This window comes from Syngnathus floridae, chromosome 13 (assembly GCF_059516105.1).
Source record: "Syngnathus floridae isolate MCC-2025c chromosome 13, RoL_Sflo_1.0, whole genome shotgun sequence".
NCBI lineage: Eukaryota > Metazoa > Chordata > Actinopteri > Syngnathiformes > Syngnathidae > Syngnathus > Syngnathus floridae.
This window is the reverse complement of record NC_142425.1, coordinates 10,397,520-10,423,424: the sequence shown is the minus strand read 5'-3', so window position 1 is coordinate 10,423,424 and position 25,905 is coordinate 10,397,520. Positions and strand designations below refer to the sequence as shown.

Here is a 25,905-nt window from a genome sequence, read left to right as displayed (position 1 = left end):
AAAAGTGTGTTGAACACACAATTTGGAGGTGTGTTCGTGCATGTGCGTGCGCAATCCCTTGCTCTGCAGGCTTCAGTCACTCAGTCAGTCCCAGGCAGTGAAGCAGAGAGGATCCCCTCGCTGAGCTTCAAGCTAATTCCACTTTTCCAAGTTTTGATTGACTTTTGAATTGTGCGGCCAAGTGGGAGAACGCTCGCTAGTTTTGTAATGCTGAAGTGTGAGCGAAGGGAACCGGGGCGGCTGAAGAAGCCAAGGAGAAGGCACATGGGAGAAGGACACGACTGATGATCTTTGCCGTCGAGAGCAATGAAGAGGCTGAAGCGCTTCTAAAAAAGAAGGGGGGAAAGCACCGCTGATAATATTTATTGAAGTTTTTTTTTTTTTTTTAAATCTGGATAGGAGGTGGGAGACCACAACCGAAGCCCTCGCTGCCAAAATGTTGCGTTTGACAGCTTTGAGTCTTCTTGGGTGGACTTTGTTCATGAGCAAAGTGAGCACGATTGTTGCACTGGATATGGGGTGAGTAGAATGCATCGGCATAATTTTAAAATGCAGAAAAAAAAACCCCTTAATCATAATTATGATTGCATGTGCACCCAACTGAATCTCCAGTGAATTAAAAAAAAAAGGTCTATACGCCCCTGTCGAAACAGTAAAGACACACTTCTCACAAAAGCTCAAATACATTTTTCAGCGGAATGTATCAAATTTAATTCAATAGAATGAGAAAAAAATTTGAGCAAAATCCTATATCGCCAGCTAATGCCAAGGAGGACTTTTTTTAGCCTCAAGTATCGGTTGCTGGTATCGGACAACTTGTACTTGCCCATCACTGAGTATAAAGACACATTTTAAATATATCAAAGTTGTGTTTGCTTAAGTTTAGGACAAAATGAACCTGAAATGAAATCCAGCGAGAAGGCCATGTGACTCCGTATATAAGCACCTGATCCAGGGGGGCTCATCCAGCCTTGCCCCCCCTCCCACTGTAGATCAAACGAGTCCATTTGCTGGTCCCCCTTCTCCCCCCTTTAGAGGATTTTCTCATGACTCGCTCTCTGAAACTCTCAGGAACTGCACTTGCCGCTGGCTGTAATGCCGCGGCGCTGTAATGCCAACCACCTGATCCTTCTCTCAGGCATGCAACAGGGTGTGCTCACTCCTAATTTCAGTGATCTTCAGTAGAAGAGGGAAAAGTCAGCCAATGGGCTTAAGGGACTTAGGGCTAAATTGAAATATGAAGAACTGCACGTTACTTGGAGCAGGATTTTTTTTTTTTTTTTAGCTCCAGGGTTGAGGGATTAAACAACCATTCCGTCACATTCATGCCTGTGGAGGATTTAGAGTCTTTCATGAACCTAATGTATTTTCCTGGAAGGCGAAAGGTGGAGTACATGCTGGACTAGTCGCCTATGAAGCAGCTCTGTAATGAAAAATAATATTTTTTTAACCACAGCGTCATCTGCTGGTGGTAGCTCGAATGTAAAATGGTCCCTGGAGCCCCCCCACTATGCCAGATGGCAGTCTTTCATCCAAAGGCTTCAATTAGTCTTTTTTTTTTTAATGTTCTAGCCTGTTTTCGAGCATCAAAGCTTTGGCCTTTGCACTGTGACCCCAGTGGCGGGCCGGGCCCCCTTCCTTCAATTAAACGTCAGAACGAGCGTGTGGAATCTTAGCGGTTACCTTGTTCCAAACAAGACTTTAAAGTTTGGTGGGGGGGTTGACGGACCACCCATAAGAATAACGGCTGAGCCAGAAAAGGATGGAATCACTGGCCACCGTTCTTTCTTTCAAGGGGCTACTTGGTAGCGGCTCCCTCGGTGTTCCGAGCGGGCGTGGAGGAAAGCATCAGCGTGACCATCTTCAACGCCAAAGCCGAGACTCGTGTGCAGGTCCAGCTGTCCGTGAAGGGACAGGCGGTGGCCCACAGCCACGGTTCCGTGCTGGGTGAGAACGTGGTCTCTTCATCGTCATCCTTTAACCATGGACAATATATGTATTTGATATTTTTTTCCTTTTTTGTGTGTTTTAGACAAAGGCACTATTAAGCTGAAGGTGAGTCAATCAAGTTATCATTGTGCATTATATAATGAAAGATCTTTTCTACTGTTGTAGAAAGTGTGTCGAAATCTTGAAGATGGAATGATTTTTTTTTTTTGGTGACTTCACACCACAATCAACACCTGAGTCCTTCCCCCCCGCTTTGACCTAATTTGCTTTTGGTAATCCCGTGTTTGTGTGTATGCTGTCAGGTTCCCTCGGGGTTGAGAGGTCAAGCCCACCTGAAGCTGTGGGGCAACCGTCACCTCGCAGAGGGGGGTTACATCTTCCACAACCACACCACCGTCACGGTGGAGAGCAAGGGCACGGCTGTTTTCATCCAGACCGACAAGCCCGTCTACAAGCCCAAACACAAAGGTGACAGCGCGCTTGCTAGTTGGTTCGCCACATAATCCACATGCCAGGTTTTTTTCCTTTCTTTTGAACGACCTTTTAAATTGGAATCAATCACTACACGTGTATTAAAAAAAGATGCAGTCAAGTTGAACTAAACTTGGAGGTATTTGGTAATTGTATGCTCCTGCATGAAGGGAATGTAGCTAATTAAATACTGTGGAGCAGGAATGTACTGATACATAAACTGATTGTTTTGATATTCAAATAAACTTTTACATTTTTTACTGAGTATATTTTTTCTATGAATGACCTGGTCCATGTGTGAGTTTAAAAAAACAAACAAAATGGCAGATTGCTTCTATAAATCGCGAGATGTTAGCATACATGCTAAGTCGCTAACTAACGCTGTTTCTGCGTCTTCAGTGCTCATCAACGTCTACACGGTCACACCCGACCTGAGGCCGGTTAATGACAAGGTAACGTTTATTTTCATATAACCTTTACTTCCACTTTTTTACTGGTGTTTACATGTTTGTTTTGTTTTCTTTTTGCAGATTGAGGCATACATTTTGGTGAGTGGAGTCAGGTGGGACCACCCAGGAAGGAGGGGGCAAGGGTGGGGGGGTGGGGGTCACGCATCCGGTCAGGGGTGAGAAAAACAGGGAAGCTCACCTCGATAAGTGTGGAAGAGCGCGAGGATAAACACAGCGTGAAATTGAAGCCTGGTTTTCACCTCCCCCATCGATGAACCGTATCAGCCGAGCCGCTCTTTCTTTTTTCCGGAGATGTTTCCATTGCGAATAGTGAGCTCCAGTAGAGGCTCAAATCTGATTGGACGAAAATCAAACATCAACGTGCAACATTGAGTGAAATGTCAATTTCATGCAGCATATCTTTGAATTGGGTTCTTTTTCTTCCAGGACCCGAGGGGATCCAGGATGGTGCAGTGGAAAGGTCTCAAATCAATCTGCTGTGGTGAGACATGTCTTGAAATCGCTAATTTGTCAATGTTGTTAGGCCGAATGAATCTCATCTTTCAAGGCTTTTTTGTGTTCCTCCAAATCCAATCAAATTTGTCATGTCTGTTAAATATGGTGGGAAAAAGTGCAGTTGCACACGTTTATCTTGGATTTAAGCCAGGATTGTCTCTCACGTAGGGATTGTCAACATGAGTTTCCCTCTGTCTGACCAACCCGTGTTTGGAGAGTGGTTTATCTTTGTGGATGTGCAGGGCCACACGTACAACAAATCATTTGAAGTGCAGAAATATGGTGAGCACCATTAAAAAGAAAAAATCCCTCTACAAAAACAAATAGTTTAAATAGTGCTCTGCTTCTTTCACAGTTATACCCAAGTTTGAGTTGACGATCGATCCGCCTCGCTACGTCCGAGATCTGAACACGTGTGAGCAGGCCACTGTCCGGGCGAGGTGAGTCACGGAAGAATTTGCAAAATGTTAACAATCTAATTTGTAAGTGTCATCTCGCATGTATGGGCAGGTACACGTTTGGAAAAGCAGTGTCGGGGAAGTTGAGTGTTAACATGACAGTTAATGGAGTAGGATACTATCGCCACGAGATGGGCCGTCCTGTCATCATGAACATGGAGGTCAGTTCCTGCGTCGGGATTATGTCGGACACCGACGTCATCGGATTTCCGCTTTTCCCTCCCTAGATGAAAGGCTCTGCAAACTTCAGCGTTTGCGTCAAAGACATGATGCCCCCGGACGTGGCCGACCACTTCAGGGGCACCGTCAGCATCTGGGCCACGCTCACCAGCACGGACGGAAGCAGGCAAACCACCTTTGACGATTCCACAGCCGTCCATAAGCAGCTGATTGACGTTCGGTACTCCAAGGACACGCGTAAACAGTTCAAGCCGGGTCTGCCTTACAAAGGGAAGGTAAGAAGCACAATGACGAGATTTGATGAAGAACTGTGGCCATTGGTCATTTACTTTATCTCCTTGTTTGTTTAGATTGAGGTGACTTACCCCGACGGGAGCCCTGCTGATGGTGTGAAGGTGCGCGTGAAGGCTGAGTTGTCCCCCAAAGACAACGTCTACACCAGTGAACTAATCTCCAAGGATGGTCAGGCCACGTTTGAGATCCCGTCCATCCCCACTGCGGCCCAGTATGTGTGGCTGGAGGTAAATGATGGATGGATGGATGGATGGATGGATGGATGGATGGTCTAAATACATTTCATTTTGCTGCTACGTAGACAAAAGTGACATCCATCGAAGGCAAGGCAGTTGGAGACCAGTACCTGCCCAGCTACCTGTCCATCAGCAGCTGGTACTCACCCAGCAGGTGTCACATCCAAATCCAGAGCCCCGGCACCCCACTCAAGGTTGGTTCTGCTTCATTAATATACTGTGAAGATGAGTTTCGAACCCTTCCCATGTACGTCTCAGGTCGGCCAAGAGGTAGAAGTGGCGCTCAAATCCACATGTCCGTGTAACTTCACCTTGCACTACGAGGTGGCATCTCGAGGGAACATCATCCTCTCCGGCCAGCAGCTCGCCAATGTCACGGCTTCTCACCGAGAAAAACGAGCCACCGTCACTTTTGATAAAAATATTCACACCACTGAATCGCCTGCATCTGCCTCAGGTAAATCCCGCGCCATAATTGATATACGGAGAAAAATATGTCTAAAATCCGTAAAACATGATGTAAATGCAGGCTCTTCAGCAGAAACCGAGATGGACAACTGCGTGTCATATCTGCGCTTCACCGTCACCCCCACCATGGCGCCGCTAAGCCGTCTGCTCGTCTACTACGTCCGGGAGAATGGCGAGGGTGTCACGGACAGTCTTCAAATCTCCGTCCAGCCCACCTTAGAGAACAAGGTTTGCGTTCTACGGCACAAATATTCACTCATTGCTTCCACGCCATGATATTTATCCTGGATCGCAAATAATTTTGGGTGAAGTAGAAAGTACAGGTAATGAAGAGGTAAGCGAGCTTGTGCACCAGCTTGGCGTACTTCGTAAAGCCGGTAAACAAACAGCTGTGCTGGCCCGTGAGAGTTGCCGAGTTCCTGCCTGCATTAGGTGGAGTTAACTCCCCGAAGTATTTACAGCTCCCTGGTATGCCATTACAACACTCGGCCTGTGTGCTCGCTCGCCGTAGGAGGAGCGGGGGTAGTGGATGTTGAAGAGGCATGACACGACGGAGGCCGCAGGCCGAAAGGAAGCCGGCGGAACCCGTTGACTGAGGCTTAATACTAGTGATGGGAAAATGAGGCTTCAAATTTGCTTCATGAACCAGTTGTATTTTATTTATGCCTCTAGATGGCACTGTTGGTGTGAAAAAAGTATACTTTTAACCCAATGTTGAACAGAGAGTGCCCTCTAGAGGAGTGAAAAAAACTGGTTCATGAAGCATATTTGAAGCTTCATTTCTTATCAATACTATTTACTATGTTTCAAGCACTGTCACCAGATAGCAGTAGTGTACTTTTCCCTGTCGTCTGTCTTGCAGGTGTCCGTCACTCTGTCCACCAATCAGTCCATGCCGGGTGACCCGGTGAGCATGCGCGTCCGTGCCGACAGGGGCTCCTGTGTTTGTGTGGCCGCTGTGGATAAAAGTCTTTACTTGTTGAAACCGGACTTTCAACTCACTCCAGACGAGGTTCGAAAAGTTTATTTTAGTAGTTCAATTAAAAGACCAATACAAAATGATTGGATATGAAAAATGTCTTCCGCAGGTGTTCAAGGAGCTTTCCGACTTTGACGTGTCCGACGCCTTTGGCGTTCAGAAAGACGACGGGCACTTTTGGTGGCCCGGCCTTTCGTCCAAAAGACGCCGACGTTCCTCGGTTTTCCCGTGGCACTGGGACATCACCAAGGACGCCCATTTTGCTTTCACAGTGAGAATGTGCACATCGACCTCTTGACCCCCGATTTATATTCCACGAGAGACCTTTTTGCTCACTGTCTTGGAGCGTATACATTTTTGATTGCTTTGTATCTCTTGCGTATGTCGAACACAGGAAACGGGGCTCGTCGTGATGACGGACGTGGTGAGTTTGAACCACCGGCAAAGCGGCGGGATGTACACCGACGAGGCCGTCCCCGCTTTTCAGCCGCATAGCGCCACCATGGTTGCCGCCATGCACTCCCGCCCGCCCTTCAGGTACGATGAAAGAGGATGATGTGTGAAAAAAAAAATCCATCCAATCAGATGCAAGTGTCATTTTTAATATCGTATGTCGAGTTCTTTTTCGGTACGCCGAACCTCCGTTAGTTGAAAAGCAAAACAAGTCTTTCATGACTTTAATAACACACATGTCGGTCTTCAATCAGCGCTCGGAAACGGACGAGCGGAGAAAAACAAAGGAATTAGATGTGATTGCTCGTCCGTATTGCGTGCCGACATTCCTTAATGCTACTCGTTGCGGTGATGAACATTAAACACATGACGTGACTTAAGTCGAATGTCAGCGTGCAAATCCCGAGTAAATCATCGGGCCTTTTATGGAGATGTTTTATTGTGAGCAGCTGAGGCCTTTTTTACTGATGTCGGCTTGTGTTTGGCTCGCAGACCCGAGAAGCGTAGGCGAACATTCTTCCCGGAGACGTGGGTGTGGCACTGCCTCAACGTCAGGTATGTCAAATCCCATCAGTATTGGACGCCGATGCGAGATAAGCCAGACGAAGGGAGGAAAGTGCGAGAGATGATGGAAAGCTCCTTCCAGAAGCCGCGTGTGAATGCGGCTCTTTGAAAGCATCCCATCTTGGAGCCGACTGTCACACTCTCAACAACTCCTTCTATTCATTTTCCGCCAATATAAATGAACTGCCCCGGTAGATTTCCATGTGGCTGATTTCCTTTGGCTCGGATTATTTTCCCAAAAAGCTTTAATTTGCCCTTAAGGTCTATTAAAGTAGACTTTGATCAAGCAAAGATGGTTCTATGTTAGTTTACAATCGGCGTTAAGAAGCCTCACCCCCTCCCCTACATGAAAAGCTTCATTGAAAAAGCCGATATTGACACAGATGTTTCACAGAGATTTTTTTTTTTTCTTGGCTGACAGCGCCGAAACGGGCGAGGCGGAGCTGCGACTGGACGTGCCCGACTCCATCACCACGTGGGTGACGGAAGCCATCGGGTTGTCCAAAGACAAAGGGCTGGGCTTGTCCACCAGAGCGGAGCTTCGTACCTTCAAGCCTTTCTTCGTGGACTTCACGTTGCCTTACAGCTTGATCCGAGGGGAGCAAACCAAAGTTCCCCTCACCGTCTACAACTATCTGCCGACGTGTGCTGAGGTATGATGATGAAGGATGGCACAGCTAGTGCGCTAGCATGCTAACGTCTGGCTGGGTTGAAACGTCCTCATGTGAATACACCCTTCCGAAAGCTGGAAGTTGGCCTCAAACGGGACCCATCCTGCACTCCGAAGCCATGACATCATAATCTTTGCAGATGGGCCTGATTTGGTGTTAGATGAAGATGCGAACGGGGCGTAGCGCCTTCCTTTGATGTCCAACCCGACAACATGAGATTCCTATATTTTCTGATTTTTATTTATGACTTCTGGAGGGTGGATAAAGGGCATTCCTCCATCAGAGCTGGACAATGAGCGGCATTTAATCCTCTGGGGAACTTGAGAAACATGAGTCAGTTTGGATTCAAAGAGAAAAAAAAATCCCTTGGCGGGAATGCGCCTTATGAGGGTGGGACGGTGAGAAAGATTGTTTATTTCTCAATGTTTTATCCTTTTTTTTTTTTTTTGCAGGTTCACATTAAAGTGTCAGTACCAAAGGGCATCAAGTTTATTGGTCATCCTGGAAAGCATCATCTTACCAGGAAAAAGTGCGTGGCTCCCGGGGAGGCCACGCCCACCACCATCGTGTTGGCTTTCAGCGAACTGGGCCCGGCAAACATCACAGGTATCCGCAGAAGCTCCCATCTCGTTCGCTTTGGAGATTGCTCACCCACCTCCAGGTACAAACATGTGAGAACAAAGCAGGCCAGCAGCGGGGGAGCCTCCACAGCTGTGCTGTGACACTCAGTGGCATGTTGATGAGTTTGCAGGTCATCGGCGGTCAAAGGGCCCCCCCCCCCCTACCCCCATAGCCCCGCTCCGACTCCCCTGGCCCCCTTATGTTTCCCTCTCACTTCACACACACAAAGAGCCGCCATTGGCACGGGGCCACGTTTCCAATGCGAGTCCTTGTACAGGCATGTTTGTCTTGTGCTGGATGTTGAACATGATGTCCACGAAATATTGTTTCGACTAGCGTGTGATGATTTGCCATGTTGACTTTTATCACCAGGCACTTAATAATTATGATTTCTTTCGTAATGACAGCGATAATTTACGCCGTCCAAAATGAAGTGACAATAATCTCCATTTTGATGGATGGCATGTGAAGGCAATCTGAAATATCAAAGTTACATGTGGCATATTAATTTTTTTATGAGGTTCATATTGAAGCTCCATGTGGTTCTAACGGTCACATGTTGTTTACTCAAAATTATTCTGCGGCAAAACAATCACATGACCTTTTTAGTGTGCAAATCAGATTACTCAAGTCCTTCCATCATTCTAGCATATCTAAGCTTTTGACATTCTATTTCCTCTGTTTTCTTTTGACAGCCCGAGCCATCGCCTACAGTGAAACCAGCTGCTGTTCAGACTCACAACAGTCAGGCAAAACAGGAAATGATGTCGAGGAAAGAAGGTCACCCGCTGGCCTGGACTTTGTGCGTAGGACTGTCCTTGTGGAGGTAAGTGAGCGGCAATCTATCATGATGTCACTCAATCTGTTGTTTGACTTGCGGTCTTATGCCCCGCCCCCTTTTTAGCCAGAAGGCTTACCAAGAGAGTACACCTATAGTGTCTTCTTCTGTCCCAACGGTAAGTTCATTCATCTTTGAGGCTTCCAAAAAAAAAAGTGCAGATATGTTGAGAATACTATTCCAATCACCAGAGAGAATCCACATTTCGACCCCCAATAAGTACGAGTATCAATACGTGAAAAAGCCGGCCAAGATGAGCCAGTTCCAAGTGGCGGTGAAGACGCACAACGACGCCCATTTGGCCCTATCGCCCACCCCGCACGACAGCGCCGAGATGATCGAGATCGTGCTGGGGGGTCGGCAGAACACTCGCTCCTGGATCTCCTTGGGTAAGATGGGCGAGCCGCTCGTCAGTGTCCCCACGCCGGATATTCTCTCCTGGGATGAGTTCCGCAGCTTCTGGATTGTCTGGAAGGGAGCTGTGGTCCAGGTAGGTATCAATATGATGGTGCTGAAGTTATGATATTTATAATCTGTGTGGTCAAAGTTATCAGTACAGTATTTGTTGAGATCTTTTGGACTTTGCTCAGGTGGGCCATGGTCTACATCCATCCAATTCGTCACTTATCCTTGAGTGGTCCGGAACCAACCCTTTACAGGTTAGTCTTTTTTTTTTTTTTTTTAATTGATGTTACATAATTAGCATCGATCTTCAAATAACTGTTAAAATCAATTTTAATAGAGATAAATATCCCCTCAGGTTCGACACATAGGCTTCTCCACAGGATGGGGCTCGGTAGGGGAGTTTAAGATCTGGAGGAAGGAAGACTCTGATGAGAACCACAACGAGGCCTTCACTCTTGGGGTCCCGCACAACATGGTGCCGGGATCTGAACGCGCCTCCGCATTTATGATCGGTAACGTTTTCACAATATGGGTTCACTCGATACCGATGTGAACGATCGCTGTCCTTTTTTAGGCGATGTGATGGGGCCAACGTTGAACAACCTGGACAAGCTTCTCCGACTGCCGTTCGGATGCGGGGAGCAGAATATGATCCATTTTGCACCCAATGTCTTTGTGCTCAAGTACCTGCAGAAGACTCGGCAGCTCAGCGTTCAGGTGGAGAATGAAGCCACTGATTACCTCTTGCAAGGTACAATTTTTTTTTCCAACTTTATTTCTTTCAATTTGAAAATCTTTCATACTAAGGATGCCACCTGCTAGTTGATTGGGTTCATCATACCCGAGCGGCTTTCCGCACAGCAGCTGTTAAAACTCAGGAAATGGGAGTGTGTCTTCTCAACAACTCAAATCCCTCCGTGCAAAAAAGTGTGGAAGGAAATTGCTGGCAACCGGTCAACCGTCGTTACGTTTTTGTGGAAACTCCAGGAGTGACGTTTACTTTGGATAATGGATTTTGTCCGTGGAACTGAGGCGAACTTTGACCCGGTTGGCAGTGAATCCTCTGGATTATGGCCTGGAACTAGCTCACCCGTGATGGCTCTTTTCTCCAAGTCTTCACAATGTAGAAGACCTCATTTTCACTTTGGCCTCTCAGTAGACTCATAACATCCATTGAGTGGATTGTGCCAGTTTTATTTGGAGAAGGATTTGTTGAAGAAGACAACTTCTACTCACTGGCTGTCCAGTCTAACTCCCCCCACCCTTCCCCTCCTTTCTCACTCTTTCTGGCGTGCACACACTCAGGGCCAACAACGAGGCACTCTAAAGCAGGAAGGTCAAAAATAATCAAGAAATTATGACTTCTGGTTCCACCTTTAAGAAGTATGTTTTTTTTGTGTGAAATTAATTCACTCCCCCCTCCCTCCCCCTATTCTTATCCAGGTTACCAGAGACAACTGACCTACAAACGTCAGGACGGCTCCTACAGTGCTTTCGGGGAGAGGGATTCCTCAGGAAGTATGTGGTAAGTCCTTGTCAGCAAAGTTTACACATCTCTCAGTGTTCAATCTGTGCTTCGGCAGGCCCCGCATTCTTCAACTTTAACTGGGACTAGCGCGCCACCGGCCAAAGCACTCAGCAGCGTCTCAGCACACACACACACACACAACACGGGCGATCTGTTTCTCCCATTGTGGTGTTTATGCTCATTTGGGGTCAGGCAGACAGAGCCATCTCATAATATTTATAAGAATGACATCATTCTTCTCCATGGGGGAGGCTGCGGTTCCGACTGTTTGAGGCCCTCTCGCGCGGCGCATACCTCCGGGTTGATTTACGGACCAAGGTGGGCATCGTGATATATAATCAAGCCATCGCTGTAAATCAGCGGCTTGCATAAACAACGGAGAATCGTAAACAAACTTGCGTAATTGCTTTCTGGAGGTAGGGCGATTTATTTGCACAGCAGCGAGATCCATGACACTGCACCGGACCCCTGTTGCTCTTGGAGACAGACTTATACGTTCGCTCGATGCCGTTTTCCTGGCGGAGAGCACGGCTGAATGACTCACCGCCGGGATGGAGTCGCTCAGCGCCAGGGAAAAGCTTGACCTCTTCCCCTCGTGACTGACAGGATGTGAGGATGTAACAAGCGCTGCCACCACTCCTGCGTGGCTTGAGAGCACCACGCAGATGGCCCACGTCATCGTGCTTTATGAATCCGTCAACGTGAGGCTCGTTGTTATCCAGCAGCAGAGTCGGGCATTTTACTAGCGCTAACTTTTTCCAGGTTGGCAAAAAAACTTGGTGGAAGATTGACAATGGAAGCAGCAGTCACGGCTAAAAAAAAAGCGAAGTGTGGAGAGTCTCTGTAGCGTCTCAAATAGCAACCCTCTTTTATTTATCACTCCTTCCTTCCTCATCATGTTTGCTGTTGAGTGAAAAAAAATAAAAATAATCATTCGCGTTTGGTGCCCACATGTGACTAGCTAGATGAAACTCACAGCTGGTCATAACAAGATAGAGTTGGAGACATAAACAAACAACAAAAATATTCTCTCAGGGTGTTATTTCCTTCCAAAGACACGTCCCAGTTTTTTTTTATTACTGTTTTGCCCTGAGGTCGATTTTGAAACAGTGTAGATACGACCTCGTCGGCGAAGATAGGAAGCATCGCTTTCTCGTGTTTTGGCTATGAAGGAGCTCTCGTGGTAGCTCTGACATCCAAATCTCCTCTTGGGACATCTTTTTGAAGAGCGTACATGGGTGTTGTCTGAGTTAAAAGTCCAGATTGGCACAGCCTCGACAGGAATGTTATGATGTGGACCTGGGGAAAGCTTATCCTTTATCCCGCTACTACTTTGACTTGATTCGGAATAACATACGGTATTTCGATTTAAGCTAACGGCGTTGAGACTGTTAAGCCTCAGAAGATTGAACAGGTGGTATTGGTACATCAACATTGAAATGTAAGTAATATATATAATACCTCCGGCTTCATCAGGTTGACTGCGTTTGTGCTCAAGTCCTTCGCCCAGTCGCGGGGTTTCATCTTCATTGACCCCGAGGAGCTCCGAGCGGCCAAGTCGTGGCTCATCAGGCATCAGCGAGACGACGGTTCCTTCCCGGCCATGGGACGGATTCTGAACAAAGACTTGCAGGTAGATGGACGTTTAGTAAGAAAGGCGCAATTTCTTTTAGTCATTTTTGATTTTTCATTAATTGGCTGTCCTGTCTTTTTGACATTGACCTTTTTGATTCTTCCATTTCCAGGGTGGCATTCACGGGAAGATCTCTCTGACGGCTTATGTGGTGGCAGCACTTTTGGAGACGGGGATATCGACTGACGTAAGCACGAGGGGAGGGGGCGTATATTTTTTATTATTTTTTTGTTCCTTTTTATTTTTTATTCATATTTTTTGTGTCTTTGAGCAGAATATTGCTGTCATGCCATGATACAATTGTAGCTCAAAGATTACCTTTCTTTTGTCCCCTAAAAATAATTGACAGTGCACCAACAGCGCCTCTAGTGGTGGCTTTTAAGTAATGCATTTTAACCCTAAAATCCATTCCACACAATCGAAAGAAATCATAATTACTTCATCAATCGTTCTGCTTTTCATGACACCTCCACCCAAGTGTCGTTTCGGACGTGTTCTTTCCGTTGGTTCTGAGTGCGAAACACCGTTAAACGTCTTTTACGAGCCCTGTAAAAACAAAAACACTTTTCCTGTTTGCTACATCGGATGTAGTGCTGATTTTACGGCTTTCATTTCATTTCATGGAGTCATCAAGGGCAACAAAAGGTGGCATCCCACCAGCTGTGGGAGCAAACTGCAGAGCGGCTGATAGCCGGAGGGAAGGATGTGCTGGCAGGCCGCCCGCTTGCTCACATTTGTTCTGCCTCAAGACAGCGCTGCAAATCTGATAACCGTTTTTCCACCGCGTCAAAACATTTACAAGTAATGCGCGTAGACATTTTGCTCTCGCGAAGGAGAATTTACATTCCTCCTAAATCAATTCTGCTTTTCGACTTCAGTTGTCCTCTCTAGCACATTGACATCACGAGCGATTTAGTTAATCTCATAAGTCTACACACCCCTGTTCAAACGCTAGGTGTTGTTTTGCTATCACGATAGAAACTAAGGTTGAACTTTTTGACTATAATTCTAAAAGAATGCCAAAAAAAAAAAAAGAAATCACAGCTAAATGGGATGTATTCCATCATAATTCTTAAGAAAACATTTTCCCCTCCAGTTGCACATAGTTGAACACATCGGCCTTACTTTGAATTCACCCATGCTGACCTCCCCTCTTGATCTTTTACAACCGATGAAAAATGCAAGAAATTCAAATTTATAAAATCCTTCACATCAAAGCAAACGATCCATCGCCTTCCAATTTCACTTTATGAAAAGACGAACTTGCAGTGAGCGGGCGGCTCCGGGGGCTTGTCATCTTTAGATTAGAGGCAAGGTCATATCTGCCAAAGATGAAAGCCTGCCTTCAACTTGTTGCTGGAGGGGAGGAAAGTTTATTTAAGCCGCACCCAAACTGAAGATTCGAGTGTGCACGTGGGACATTTATGTTTACCAGATAGCTGATCGCGAGTAGCAATCGTATTTACACCAGCGCTGAAATAAAATGTAACACCATGTGACGCTGGTCCAGGAAGAGAAGGTGGCAGTGGCTAAAGCCAAGGACTTCCTTGAGACCAACACCTACTCGGCGGACGACCCTTACACCACAGCCTTGTGCGCATACGCCTTGGCTCTACTCCGCAGCCCTTTTGCCCCCCTCTCCTTGCGCCGCCTCAACCACATGGCCATTATGCAAGGTACTGTCATCACATTGAAACAAAAAATCTGATCCAATGTGAGGGAGAATTCAAAAAATTCCACTGTACACAGATGGACTCACCCATTGGAGCCTGACTGGAACCACGATGACGGACGAGGACACCTTCATGGGCTTCAGCGGCGGTCTCTCCCAATCAGGTTGACCAATCGGTCCATTCCATATCCACAGCACACAGGCCTTACTAAATCTCGAGTGTTTGTTGCCAGTGGTGTCGGCAGAAGTGGAGATGACGGCCTACGGTCTTCTCACTTACACCCTCCTCGGGGACGTGGCGTCAGCCCTGCCTGTGGTCAAATGGCTCTCCCAGCAGCGAAATGCTCTTGGTGGCTTCTCTTCTACACAGGTAAGCTTGGAAGAACCACCTAACTTTGCCTTCTAGGGAGATTGGAAGTTTTTGCTAGCTTTTAATGCTAACAATATTGACGGACGAAAAAAACACATCTGGTTTAATGGTGTAAGGATATTTGAACACAAACGGTGCAGCAGCACATGTAGATGTACAATATGACAGGCATATATTTATCTTCTGTGAAGAATAATGTCTGTTAGACTGCCACCTGGTGGCCAATTCGCGCATGCAAGCTGATGACCTTTTCTCGCTTTCTTCACCTGCGTGGCAGGACACGTGCGTGGCACTGCAAGCATTGTCCGAGTACGCCATCCTCTCCTACGTTGCGGGTGTCAACCTCACCATCTCATTGGCCTCCACCAACTTGGACTTTCAGGAGACTTTTGAACTCAACAAGGACAACAAGAAAGTCGTGCAAAGCGCCAAGGTAACCGCATGACTTTGTTTTCATCAGGTTTCAAGGACCAATAAACAAGGTTGGTGTTGTGTTGATGTTGTTGCGCAATCTTGAGTCTTTTTTTTTTTTTTTTGTGGGGGTGGCTCAGATTCCCAGCATTCCTACGGGCCTTTTTGTCAGCGCCAAAGGAGAAGGCTGCTGTCTCATGCAGGTAACACAGTGTGACTCTCACACAAACACACACACACACACACACACACTTGTTGCACTTCTCGCGCACGCTTACCTCATCGGCTCGCGGGAAGGAATTTGTTGGCAGCCGGCAGCTTGTTGTTGCTCCTTTTCAACACACAAATGAATCATCCAATTGGAGTAATCTGCTAGGGTTTAGGAAATTGCTCTTTTTTATGTCCTGCACTCCCCAGGACAGGATGCTGATTACTTCCTGCCTTGACACGGGACAAACAAAAAGCTTCTTGTAGTTGTTGTTTTTCTTCTTCTCATCTTTCCAGTCCTCTCATCACTTGACTGTGTCTAACCACGCATCTCCATATTCTGCCCAGATTGACGTTTCTTACAACGTACCCGACCCGGTATCTAAGCCAGCTTTCCAGCTCAAGGTCGACCTCAAGGAGGCTTTCCAAGGCCGCCATTTGCAACCACCTCTTCCGTCTTCCTCGTCGTCCCGTCACCCCGCTTCGCGACCCCGCAGCCGCGCCGATAATCGCTCGGAGCTCAACCGCAAGCGTCGGGCGCCCATCGACGACGATGACCCGGCGGCTCACCAGGACAAAATGGACTTCCATATCTCTTTGGAAGTGTGTGCCAGGTGAGGACCCCAACGCAACTCCTGGGCGTGTCTTTTGCTCACCTCACCCGTCTCTCTCTCTAGGTGGCTTCATTCGGGCTCATCCAACATGGCCGTCATCGAGGTCCCCATGATCTCCGGTTTCCGAGCAGATGTGGAAAGTCTTGAGAGGGTGCGTAAAGTCATCAAAGGTTCTCCAACTTTCTTCCATTCCATGAGTTTGGTGACATCACAAGAGAACTTCACCACTGCTATAAAACTCAGTTAACTTTTCTTTATGGTCATGCATTAATGTTGATTTTTAGGCTCTCTCTGCTTGAGTGTTTTTATTTCCGTACATTTGTAAACACTCATCTGTAATTCTGGGAGTAGATTTTTTTTTTTCTTTTAAACTCAAGTATCAGCAGAGCGCATATGGTTCACATTCCAAGTGGATTTAAAATGAGAACCATATGGACCTTGATGATTGTGTACACCGCACAACATAATGCATCGTTACAAGGCGTACACGAAGCGCTTTCAGAATTTTTCTCCAATCAGGTTGGATCATTTAATGTCGTGTTAATTAGAACCGAGCTGGAGCTGTCCAGTCCACTGAGGTGCTGGCTACTCGTGTCCCCCATTGAGGTCCGCTTCTTTGTTTACCTCAACAGCTGCTGATGGACAAGCGTGTTGGTTTGAAGAGGTACGAGCTCAACGGCAGGAAAGTGTTGTTCTATTTTGATGAGGTGGGTTTTAAAAACAGTTAAAAATCTGTTCAAAATGAAAAAAATAAAATAAAATGAAGTGTTTGCTGCTGACCTGTGTTGCAGATTCCCAGCCAGTGCATGACGTGTGTGGCCTTCCAGGCTGTCAGGGAATACATTGTGGGCAAGACGGCGCCTGTTCCGGTCAAAATCTATGACTACTATGAACCAGGTGTGCCTCTCGTGAATATTTCAAGTCACTTTGATTTATGATGTTTTTTTTTTTCTCCAAGTGAGTCTAGTGTTGTGCATCAGTTGTTGATTTTTTTGTCATTCAGTCTTTCCCTGTTTACACAAATGCATTTTTCTAGTATTTTGTTCCCTTGCTGTATTAAATGTCAACTCGGAATGAGCAAGTACCGATACTAAATAAAATCTGACCGATCAAGTCCTCCTCGGCAGTAGTTGGCGCTATACTGACACATCGGCAAATTGTCATTTGTGTCAGAAAGAGTTCACAAAGTGTTCAATAAAATTTTAGATAACAAAACGAGTCAAGGTATCGGTACTCAGTATCAGAATGACTGGTATCGAATATTCCTAATGTGAAACAACCCATGACCTTAAAACCATGAATGGAATGCAATTCAAATTCTATTGTTAGAGCAATGAAATTCATTTGACACTTTTACAGTTTTTACATCCAGAGCAATTTTTTTTTTACACCATTTCTCACCGCTAGCTAACATTTTTTGCCTGAGGGCAACCATAACTCAGAAGTGGCCCGCGATTAAAACAGTCTGCCGTTTGATTTACAGCTTTCGAGGCCACCCGCTTCTACAACGTCAGCGAAAGCAGCCCGCTCGCCCGGGAACTGTGCGACGGCCCCACTTGCAACGAGGTGGAAAGTTCGTCCAACCACTGGACAGGTGAGACCCCAACCGCTCACCTATTGCCACCGTCGGTCTTCTATAACGAAATTCCGACAGGTTTCGTGCAGGCGAACCAATGCAACAACGTGTTCGGTTGCCTGGAGGAGGAACAGTTTGAACGTTGCACGTGTTACCGCGACTGCGGCTACGACGGGGAGCCCGTCTGCGGCTCCGACGGACACGTTTACCAGAACCTGTGTCAGATGGAGGTGTTTGCCTGCCGCAACGGGACACGCATCAAGCAAGCCCCCGTGTCCCAGTGTCCTGACAGTAAGAAACCATACATGCTACGCTAAGTGTTTTCCTAGCAAAACATTCCGTGGTTAAATGATTTTTCACTTATTTTTCACGTATTAGCACTAACATCAATAAAAAGTTGAGCAGCTTCATTCTGGGGCTGGTTTGGATTCAACGACTGATTTAAGTTAAGCTAGCGAGGCTAGTTGCTTTTATTTATGTAGTATGTAATGACCTCAAAGTGTGTTGATGTGTCAATTCTCATTGCTGTGCGCAATGATCTCAGTTGAAGAAACAGCTGTTCAGATGTTGAGCTGATTACTGGATTTCTTTTTTTTAAGAGAGCGCTTTTATGGATCTCAACTTGCACACTCACATACACGCACCCCCCCCTTTCTCTCTGACCCGATGCTGTATTAGAGAGCTCTGTGCAAATGACAGACCGCTTTTGTCCGAGCCTTTGAAATCCTCGTCACATTCCTTTTCCGACGCACAGCCCAACAACAAAAGGAGCCTTCACGAGTGCGGGAAACAAGACTTTGAAGAGGAAGAAACAAATAATGGAGCATTTAACTTTTGTTTTTGTTTGGGTGTTTGTTTGTGTACACTCATGCGCAGTGAGGGTCATTAGTCCATTTTGACGACAATCGGATCCACTTGTGATCATGCCGCCCACCTCTAGGCCTGGCTATTTTTGGAATAATTTGAACGCAGGCCTCCTTGGGGACTGAGTGGACCTCATTGTTTTGCCAAAAACGTGTTCCTTCTTATGGTTAACATTTACCGTACATGACGCAACAATGAAACTCTGTTTTGGTCACGACCGGTGAGGAAATCTGTTTTGAGCCAAATGCGTGTGATGTGTGTGTTTCAAGTGGAGACCAAGGCAGAGGACAAGCAGCCAATAGCGAGCCAGGAAACTGAACAACCCTCAGTGCCCATACACACAGGTAATCTCACCAAACACACACACATTAAATCTTCTGCATGTTATACATTCCCCTGCAATTGCATCATGTCCACAATCTGATGAAGACAACAACAAAGTCGATTATTAGGTTGGAGTCTTCTGACGCTTCCAGAACATTCCTGGCGGGCTACCGTTGTTACTTTTGGCACACCAGGCCAAAAACACCTTTCACTGGATGTGAGACACAGCGTGCGGGCGGGACGATAAGGGGAATATTTGCGTTGTGTTATACAGGTGTGTGAGCGTAATACGAGGCGACGTGCGGCGACTTGTCTGCTCCGGGTCGTTGCTCTTAAAGGTCTTCATGGCACAGAAGCTTCACAATGGAAAGGAATGCTTTCTCATTTCTCATAAACATGTGCATAGATGATTTATATTAAAAGTGGTTCACAAACTGGAGTCCACAAGCTCAAGCTGTAACTTCCCAATTTTTTTTTTTTTTTTTTTAGTGCATACTCTTTGGGATTGGTGTGCCAATAAAACAAACATACTCAACTATGCAGCTCACTTGAAAACAGTTTGCAAGGTAGCTGTAGGGCTTTTAGTGTGCGGGTAAATTATGTTAAGCAGGGGGCGCCCCCTTGTGTGTGTAAGGGGTAGTGCAGCAACAAATGTCAGAAGAGAGATTTGATATTTCCTTATTGCTGTCCAGGTGAAGAGGAGCAGGGCTCCATGGCCGACGTGTCTTACTACTCTTACGATTACGACGCCAACTCCGAGCCTTTCCTGGCCGACGGCGAGGCGCGGGACCCCAGTTTCCACATCGCCCGAGCTGACCCCGATGCGGCGCAGAAGATCCTCCTGCCCGCGGACGTCCAAATCCCCACAGCCAACACAAGGAACAGTCCGGAACGATGGTACAGAGCACTCGCCGTCATTCTTTTCCAAAAAACGGCACAGGCTAAGTTTACCCAATATTTTGCTAATCGATTAATCGTTCCGAGACCTTGATCAATTTCATATCGTGCAAATTTTTGTCTTTCTGTCCTCCACAGAAATGCTGAGGTGAAGCCATCCCCTACGTCCACTTTGTACATTATTTGTGAATATACGAACGAATGGCAAGTGAAGAGAGAAGCCCCAAAGGAAACGTGAGCTTGTGTATTTGTGTGTGTGTGTATATACAGTGTGTGTGTATGTTCACCCTCCTGCTCCTTATATCACCACAGCATCTTTGATATTCACAGTACTGCCTTTATAATCTCTAGAATGACAAAAAAAACATAATCAAGTATTTATATATATATTTTTTGTAATTACAACCGACTTTAAGCTATTGTTATATTTTCTATCTGTGGTATTTATTTGGAGCTGGAGGTTTTAATTATCATTAGGGGGGTGCTCACTATTTTTCAATTTCCAGTCTGGGCTAATATTAGCCGCACATACCGTCGCAATTGCTTAGCTCCGCCCCTTCTTGTCAAATATATACTTGGCGTATATTGACAGGAGCATGAATGAGAATGGGTCCTTTAATACAGTTACTACAATTTAAACTGAGAAATTGTGTGCCTAAAATATAAAAAAATTAATACAAATTCAGAACCAGCAGAGATTTTTGTATCCTTTAGGACAAAGGTGGACTTATAGGCACCAAGAGTCCCCGGCGGACTCATGCACACTTTTTATTTTTCTCTCACAGCAGGATACTCAGAGATAACTTTCCTTCCTTTCCATACGCTTGGAGATTTGATTGTACAGTTCATAAGCTATTTTATGTGACATTTTGATTCATGACGCAATCAAAGAAAAATGAAGTTTTTCCCAATTACTGTAAATATTCCAAATTTGATGAATCATAACCTGTATTACATATCAAATACTGAGATTTTTAAATAAAAGATTAAAAAAAAAAAACATGTAAGGTTATCCAAGACAATCAACATGATCTCATAGATTTTGTAGCTCACCTTCTAATTTTTCTTTCTATGCTTGCTTAAGGTCAAAGTTCAACATGTCTTTCATAAGCGAAGTCACTGGTAGCATTTGCAGTTGTGTGTTGTTTTTCATGCTCACGTACGTGTTAGGGTGAGCTCACGCTGCTCTTTGCAGCAACCTCTGGTGGGACGTTATTTGTCCAAGCTTGTCACACACAAATAAAAACTCCAAAGTGCAGCCGAGCATTAGACTAGAAAGTGTTTCGCAACCAAAGTATGTCATTTTGAGTTAATCTCATGACAAACCATCAAACAAAAGTGTAAAAACAAAAAAAGTTTAGTAATGAATTATAATTTCAGTCCGTCACTTATATATTATATAACTTAGTTTTGCTATAGAGGATGGGAAGGAGAAAAAAAAACTCCCATTTTGTTTAGGTGCCTCCATGACAACCAATTATTAGTCATGTGTTTTGAACAGGAGCAGCTGTAGCAACGGAACTCTTTTTAAGTACACTCCTCTCCATCTGGACCTGAAGTGATGCTTTCTTTAACTGTATTGTTGTCACCTTGGTTCAACCCCAAACAGCAAAAAAAAAAAAAAAAAAATCAACCAAACACCGCAAATGATGAGGCATGTTTTCATTTACATTTGTTTAACAACAACTATCAAACATATTTGGGGGAGAGAAACGTTAACATATTTACAATCTGGAAGACAGTAAAAGGATATTTAACAAATAAAGCATAAAAATAAAAAGGATATCAACCATCAGTTAAAAAAAAAGTACTCAAAATATACAATGTAAAGCTTCATTTGGCTAACGGGGTCATTTTACTTGAATGTGATGGAATTTGAGAGTGAACGATTGAACCTGGCGTTTGTTCTCCTTGTATAAATACGATGGAATGAAGGTGTACATGGGTCTAACGGGTGTTGAGGGAACAAAATGGAAGCTAGGCTATGTAGCAGCGCATCAGTGCTTGGAGAGAGGTCTTCGGAACAGCAGGATGTGAGGTTCTGTGGAGGAAACAACAAAGATGTTTGAGTCTTTTTAATATCGCATGTTTGTTAGATTAACTAATAAGCTTTTTTTTTTTGAAACAATGCAATTTCAAATTCATCCTCACGGTATCAGTGTGCTGCCCTTTGAGACATCAGCATTGCTGCACACCCCGATTGATGATCAAAGCAAATGCATGCCTCAAAGAATCACCATCTCTTGCATGTTGTCCATATTTTTGTGACATTATTCGAGAAATATTGATTGTGAACTGCTCCAGATGAGGTACATGGCACAGTTGCATGCTGTTTTTGAATAGTTCTGGCTTTCATGTTTAATTATGACATAATAGCAGTGGTATCATTATCAGCGATTGTGCCAATGTGGGTCAACAAACCAAGATGTCATTTATATTTAGGCAAATGAGGTAGTGTTTGCTATAATGTCTTATTGTGCAGATCCAATCAATTATGTCATTGATCTATCAGCATATTATATAATGACTGATCACTTAAAAGACTGCAGGTCAGTGTTATGTAAGTTCAGGTCAGTTACATAATTGTTTATTGTAAGTATGTCAGTTGGGGTCGTGAGGTGACAAAATGGTGGGCGTGGACGCTTGCTGGAGACTCGCCTGGTTTGTGGATCATGTAGTGGATCCACCCTTGGCTCTGCTGCACGCCGAGGCCGCGCCACTCCTCTTCGGTCATAAGGTGCGAGGCAGGCACCAGTTTGGACAGCTGCTTCGGTAAAACCACATGCCTAACGAAAAACACACACATTTTGATTTTATCCGTAAATAAGACCACGTCGTGTTTGGGAGTAATTTCACATTCAAAATATCAATACTGAAAACGAAATATACAATTATTTCAATGTCAGTTGATTTCAAAGCGTTATTGTTTGACTATCAACGTATAGAAGTTAAAAGAAAACATTACAAAACGATTAAAGCAGTTGGTTAAATTAGCTTCACGATTACCTATACTCGAAGGCGTCGTCGTTGTATTTGTCAGAGTAGTAAATTTCCTTCTTCGACATTTTCTCTTCAATAAGCGAGTCGGAATGAAAAGCAGAAGAAATGGGAAGGAATAAAAAAAAGAGATGTTTTAGGCTGTCAACAAATAAGTCGAGTAGATCGCAAGTTTTGACTGCTAGGCTGATTTCCGAGCTTAATATATTGCAAGCAGGTTCAAAAAGTAACTACCCGCCCGCGCCTGCATCCGATTGGTCGAGGCGTCCTGACGCGAAGACGCAAGAAGTTGCTAGCCAATCGAAAACGCCGTCATTCGTGACGATTTTCTTTCTTCTTTTGTGGTGGTTTGAATCGGTTTGCAGCCGTTGCCGCCACCTATTGGATCTTTAAAGCAAACACTAGAAAATGTTTTTTTATGAACGTTCAAAAGTCGACACGTTGTGTCAGTTTATGTACTGATTTTCATGTGGTTGTTTTATATTTATGGCCAAAAAAGTGTTTTTTTAAAAAATAATACTGTAATTGTGACTTTAGATGTGCTTCACATAATTGAAATTACAATATGTAAATGCATTTACCCACAAAATAATGCATTATACATTTTAAAGCAAAGAACATTGGGAATTGTTTTTAACTGAATTCAAATGCATTTTTATTTACATTTGAGGCTAACCAATGACCTCATGTTGCCAAAATGATTTACCGTTTCGTTAAAATCATGAAATGCTAGGCCTGGGAAACGTATTTCGATCAAATTGCAGAACATATCGATCATGGAGGAATTTCTTTTATAAAATCAGCTCATCTGCCTCACAGCTATAGCTCAGAGGGTTCAAGGTACAAATCTCAGCTGCGGCCTTTCTGTGTAACGCTTGCATGTTCTCTCCATGTTAGGTTCACTGATGAATCCAAATTGCCGATCGGAGTGAGTGTGAGGACAAACGTAGAAAATGCTTAGATAGCTGGATGGTGTCCTCATTATGTTATCTTGAAGCCGCAATGTGCATGACCATTTCCTTTGAGAAGTCTGCATGCTGATCATTTCCTCTCTGCCCTAACCTACTGTACATTCCATCCCTTTCCTTCTAAACATGTACATACGTGTGCATACGTTAAGGAGCAAATGAATGTTTCGGGTTACCCACGCAGCAGTGGCCGGCAGCCTGTTAAAGATTAATGCTTGTTTTCTTCATATGTCACTTGTCAAGCCTCTCAATTACGGCGGCCATCAAATTTGCAAAATGGCGGGAGTCGAGTCAACGGAGAGCACAGGGGAAGAAAATTTCCATGAGCCCATTGTTGCATTAATATGAAATACTAGAAGGTTGCAGGGACTTGGCAGGGCCATCACTGCATGCCAAAAACTCGTGATGCAAACCTGACCTTGGTTCAAAGTTCACAATTGGGTACACATTGGGTACAGTTAAGGGAATAGTGGTAAACTTTGTCCTGGAAGGCAAGGAAATATTGTGGCAAACATTATGGAGGGTCACACTTGACTTTGACACCCACCCAAGGTCACTTTTCCCTTTTGGAATGTGCCGTATCCATTCCCTGCGAGGGCCTGAGAGATAAGCTTCGGGCGGTCTCCGTGGCGACTTCACGCATGGCTGATGAGCAAAATTACATGAGTGGAAAGTGAAAGGAGCTTTGCATGGTGAAGCGAGGGGGGGACAGATAGCATTACATTGGCAGAGAGGGAAGGGCTACTCACCTGCTGATGAGCAAGGTGGGTGCTTCTTCAGCGCTGACCTTTTGGAACTCATCAGTGACGAGTCAGATCTCTGAGAGGTGTCTTTTCAAAGTGAGCTATGGAGAAACAGTACCCAGCTATTGCAGGCAAAGACAAAGGTGAGTTCAACAATTATCAATTGTTATAGAGAAGCTAAAAGTACTCTTTATAATATTTTGGTATTTATGTTTTGATTTGCTCCAAAGGACCCGGCCCAGGGCGATACGGACTACCGCCGACGATTGGCTTTATCGGGAATGACTATACGAAACAAACAAGCCCCGCATACTCCTTCCACGGCAAGATGAGTGATAATAGTATGTAGTTTGTATGGGCAACTGCATCAGGTGGCGCAATATAAATTAAACCGCTAGAGGGAGACAGAGTACTTTGTGGGACCTCAATGTTTGTTTTTTGTGCAGTGTATTGTGTTGACTGCAGTCCGGGACCTCAGTATCACATTGATGCGAAGATGACTCGCTTAGGGAGAGATGGAGCACCTGCATACACCATGTTGGGGAGAACTAAAATACAAAGTATGTGAGCTTTTACATTGTAACTTTTTAAATTCTTTAAGATCCTGCATTTATTTTAACATAGAATCATGCAATCCTTTACGTTAATAATGTAATTTTTATGTTGTTTACCGTTCATGTTACAACTTACGTTTTATAATTTGTCCGCTAGAGGGCACTGTTTTCCAGTTAAAAGCATGCAACATCATTCCAATGCCTTTACTATTATCTGTCCAACACGGAGTAAAATTAAGAATAGTTAATTTATTTGTAACATTTTTTTTTATATTTAGAGAAGCCTAAATAGAAAAAAGTATTTGCATAATTGCCCAGGCCTACTTGATCATGTATTTTGTGTTTTTAGAGGAACCCTTCCAGACTCCTGGACCAGGTACCTACAGCCCAGAAAAAGCCCCGCCTTGCAACCTGCAACGCCGACCCCCATCCTACACCATGGGCTGCCGCACGCACTACCGCACCACGGACTCCGTGCCCGCTCCCAACAAGTACACTCTCCCTCCACTAATGGGCTCTCACATCCCAAATAAACCGGCCAGCGCCAGCTTCTCAATGTCGGCTTGTTTCAACCAAGGCGGGCCGTCCGTGGATTTAGCCAAGACGCCCGGGCCATGCAGATACAACTGCACACAGCCCAGTGTTTATCTCCCCAGGCCGCCCGCTTTTTCCATGTTGGGGCGACACGGTGGAGCTCGAGAGGGCACAAAATTGCCCGGTCCTGGATCTTATAATCCAGAAAGAGTGACAGTGCACAAAGCGCGGGCGCCGGCCTTCTCCATGGGGATTAGGCACTCTGAGTTTGTCACCCCGCTGGTCGTCAGTGTTTCTGAACAGTAGCCACAATGGAGCCACAACTGTGCATTATGACACCTAATACAGTATTTTTTTTTCCTGCTATTTTAGGCTCCTATATGACCTCTTAATGATTTTATTGATAAAAAATATATAACAAATGTCATCGCTCTCAACATGTATTGATTCCGTCTGGTTT

General features: G+C 45.1%; 3 protein-coding genes across 5 annotated transcripts; 2 read left to right on the top strand and 1 right to left on the bottom strand.

Annotated features, from left to right (window-relative positions):
- The first annotated feature begins 21 nt into the window (after positions 1-21).
- Positions 22-21,456, top strand: cpamd8 (C3 and PZP like alpha-2-macroglobulin domain containing 8). Of its 2 annotated transcripts, none has more exons than XM_088394695.1 (44): positions 22-519; positions 1,796-1,947; positions 2,033-2,055; positions 2,253-2,418; positions 2,821-2,873; positions 2,952-2,969; positions 3,318-3,372; positions 3,555-3,668; positions 3,742-3,826; positions 3,897-4,005; positions 4,072-4,299; positions 4,375-4,545; positions 4,620-4,748; positions 4,813-5,011; positions 5,096-5,250; positions 5,885-6,034; positions 6,111-6,272; positions 6,396-6,538; positions 6,947-7,009; positions 7,440-7,671; positions 8,142-8,295; positions 9,006-9,136; positions 9,215-9,266; positions 9,340-9,638; positions 9,739-9,807; positions 9,909-10,065; positions 10,128-10,304; positions 10,997-11,078; positions 12,558-12,714; positions 12,827-12,901; positions 14,225-14,390; positions 14,464-14,550; positions 14,620-14,756; positions 15,034-15,189; positions 15,308-15,370; positions 15,723-15,988; positions 16,052-16,139; positions 16,621-16,695; positions 16,780-16,885; positions 17,472-17,582; positions 17,643-17,855; positions 18,698-18,772; positions 19,445-19,649; positions 19,788-21,456. In XM_088394695.1, coding segments are annotated over exons 1-44 (5,592 nt in total). In that variant the 5' UTR covers positions 22-436; the 3' UTR covers positions 19,789-21,456. The 2 variants fall into 2 exon arrangements, with proteins under 2 accessions (XP_088250821.1, XP_088250820.1); XM_088394694.1 differs by having other exon boundaries at positions 23-519; positions 5,084-5,250.
- On the bottom strand, positions 21,297-22,899 carry cks2 (CDC28 protein kinase regulatory subunit 2). Its single transcript, XM_088394713.1, has 3 exons — positions 22,656-22,899; positions 22,308-22,435; positions 21,297-21,690 (listed from the first exon to the last, which is right to left on the bottom strand). Exons 1-3 carry the CDS (start codon positions 22,712-22,714, stop codon positions 21,647-21,649), a joined length of 231 nt encoding a protein of 76 aa, XP_088250839.1. The 5' UTR covers positions 22,715-22,899; the 3' UTR covers positions 21,297-21,646.
- Positions 21,601-25,882, top strand: cimap1d (CIMAP1 family member D). 2 transcript variants are annotated; one of them, XM_088394711.1, is made up of 5 exons: positions 21,601-22,421; positions 24,430-24,500; positions 24,588-24,698; positions 24,804-24,917; positions 25,261-25,882. In XM_088394711.1, exons 2-5 carry the CDS (start codon positions 24,461-24,463, stop codon positions 25,749-25,751), a joined length of 756 nt encoding a protein of 251 aa, XP_088250837.1. In that variant the 5' UTR covers positions 21,601-22,421; positions 24,430-24,460; the 3' UTR covers positions 25,752-25,882. The 2 variants fall into 2 exon arrangements, with proteins under 2 accessions (XP_088250837.1, XP_088250838.1); XM_088394712.1 differs by having other exon boundaries at positions 24,395-24,500.
- The last annotated feature ends 23 nt before the right edge of the window (positions 25,883-25,905 follow it).

Excerpts from the sequence above, each read along its gene's own strand:
- cpamd8 (XM_088394694.1), top strand. The coding sequence starts at position 437 with ATGTTGCGTTTGACAGCTTTGAGTCTTCTTGGGTGGACTTTGTTCATG. Across the intron at positions 4,006-4,071 it reads CTGTCATCATGAACATGGAG|ATGAAAGGCTCTGCAAACTT; the intron begins GTCAGTTCCTGC and ends TTCCCTCCCTAG. Across the intron at positions 10,066-10,127 it reads CGCCTCCGCATTTATGATCG|GCGATGTGATGGGGCCAACG; the intron begins GTAACGTTTTCA and ends GTCCTTTTTTAG.
- cks2 (XM_088394713.1), bottom strand. The coding sequence starts at position 22,714 with ATGTCGAAGAAGGAAATTTACTACTCTGACAAATACAACGACGACGCC. Across the intron at positions 22,436-22,655 it reads GACGACGCCTTCGAGTATAG|GCATGTGGTTTTACCGAAGC; the intron begins GTAATCGTGAAG and ends GTTTTTCGTTAG. Across the intron at positions 21,691-22,307 it reads CTACATGATCCACAAACCAG|AACCTCACATCCTGCTGTTC; the intron begins GCGAGTCTCCAG and ends TTTCCTCCACAG.
- cimap1d (XM_088394711.1), top strand. The coding sequence starts at position 24,461 with ATGGAGAAACAGTACCCAGCTATTGCAGGCAAAGACAAAG. Across the intron at positions 24,699-24,803 it reads CGGCAAGATGAGTGATAATA|TGTATTGTGTTGACTGCAGT; the intron begins GTATGTAGTTTG and ends TTTTTTGTGCAG. Across the intron at positions 24,918-25,260 it reads GGGGAGAACTAAAATACAAA|AGGAACCCTTCCAGACTCCT; the intron begins GTATGTGAGCTT and ends TTGTGTTTTTAG.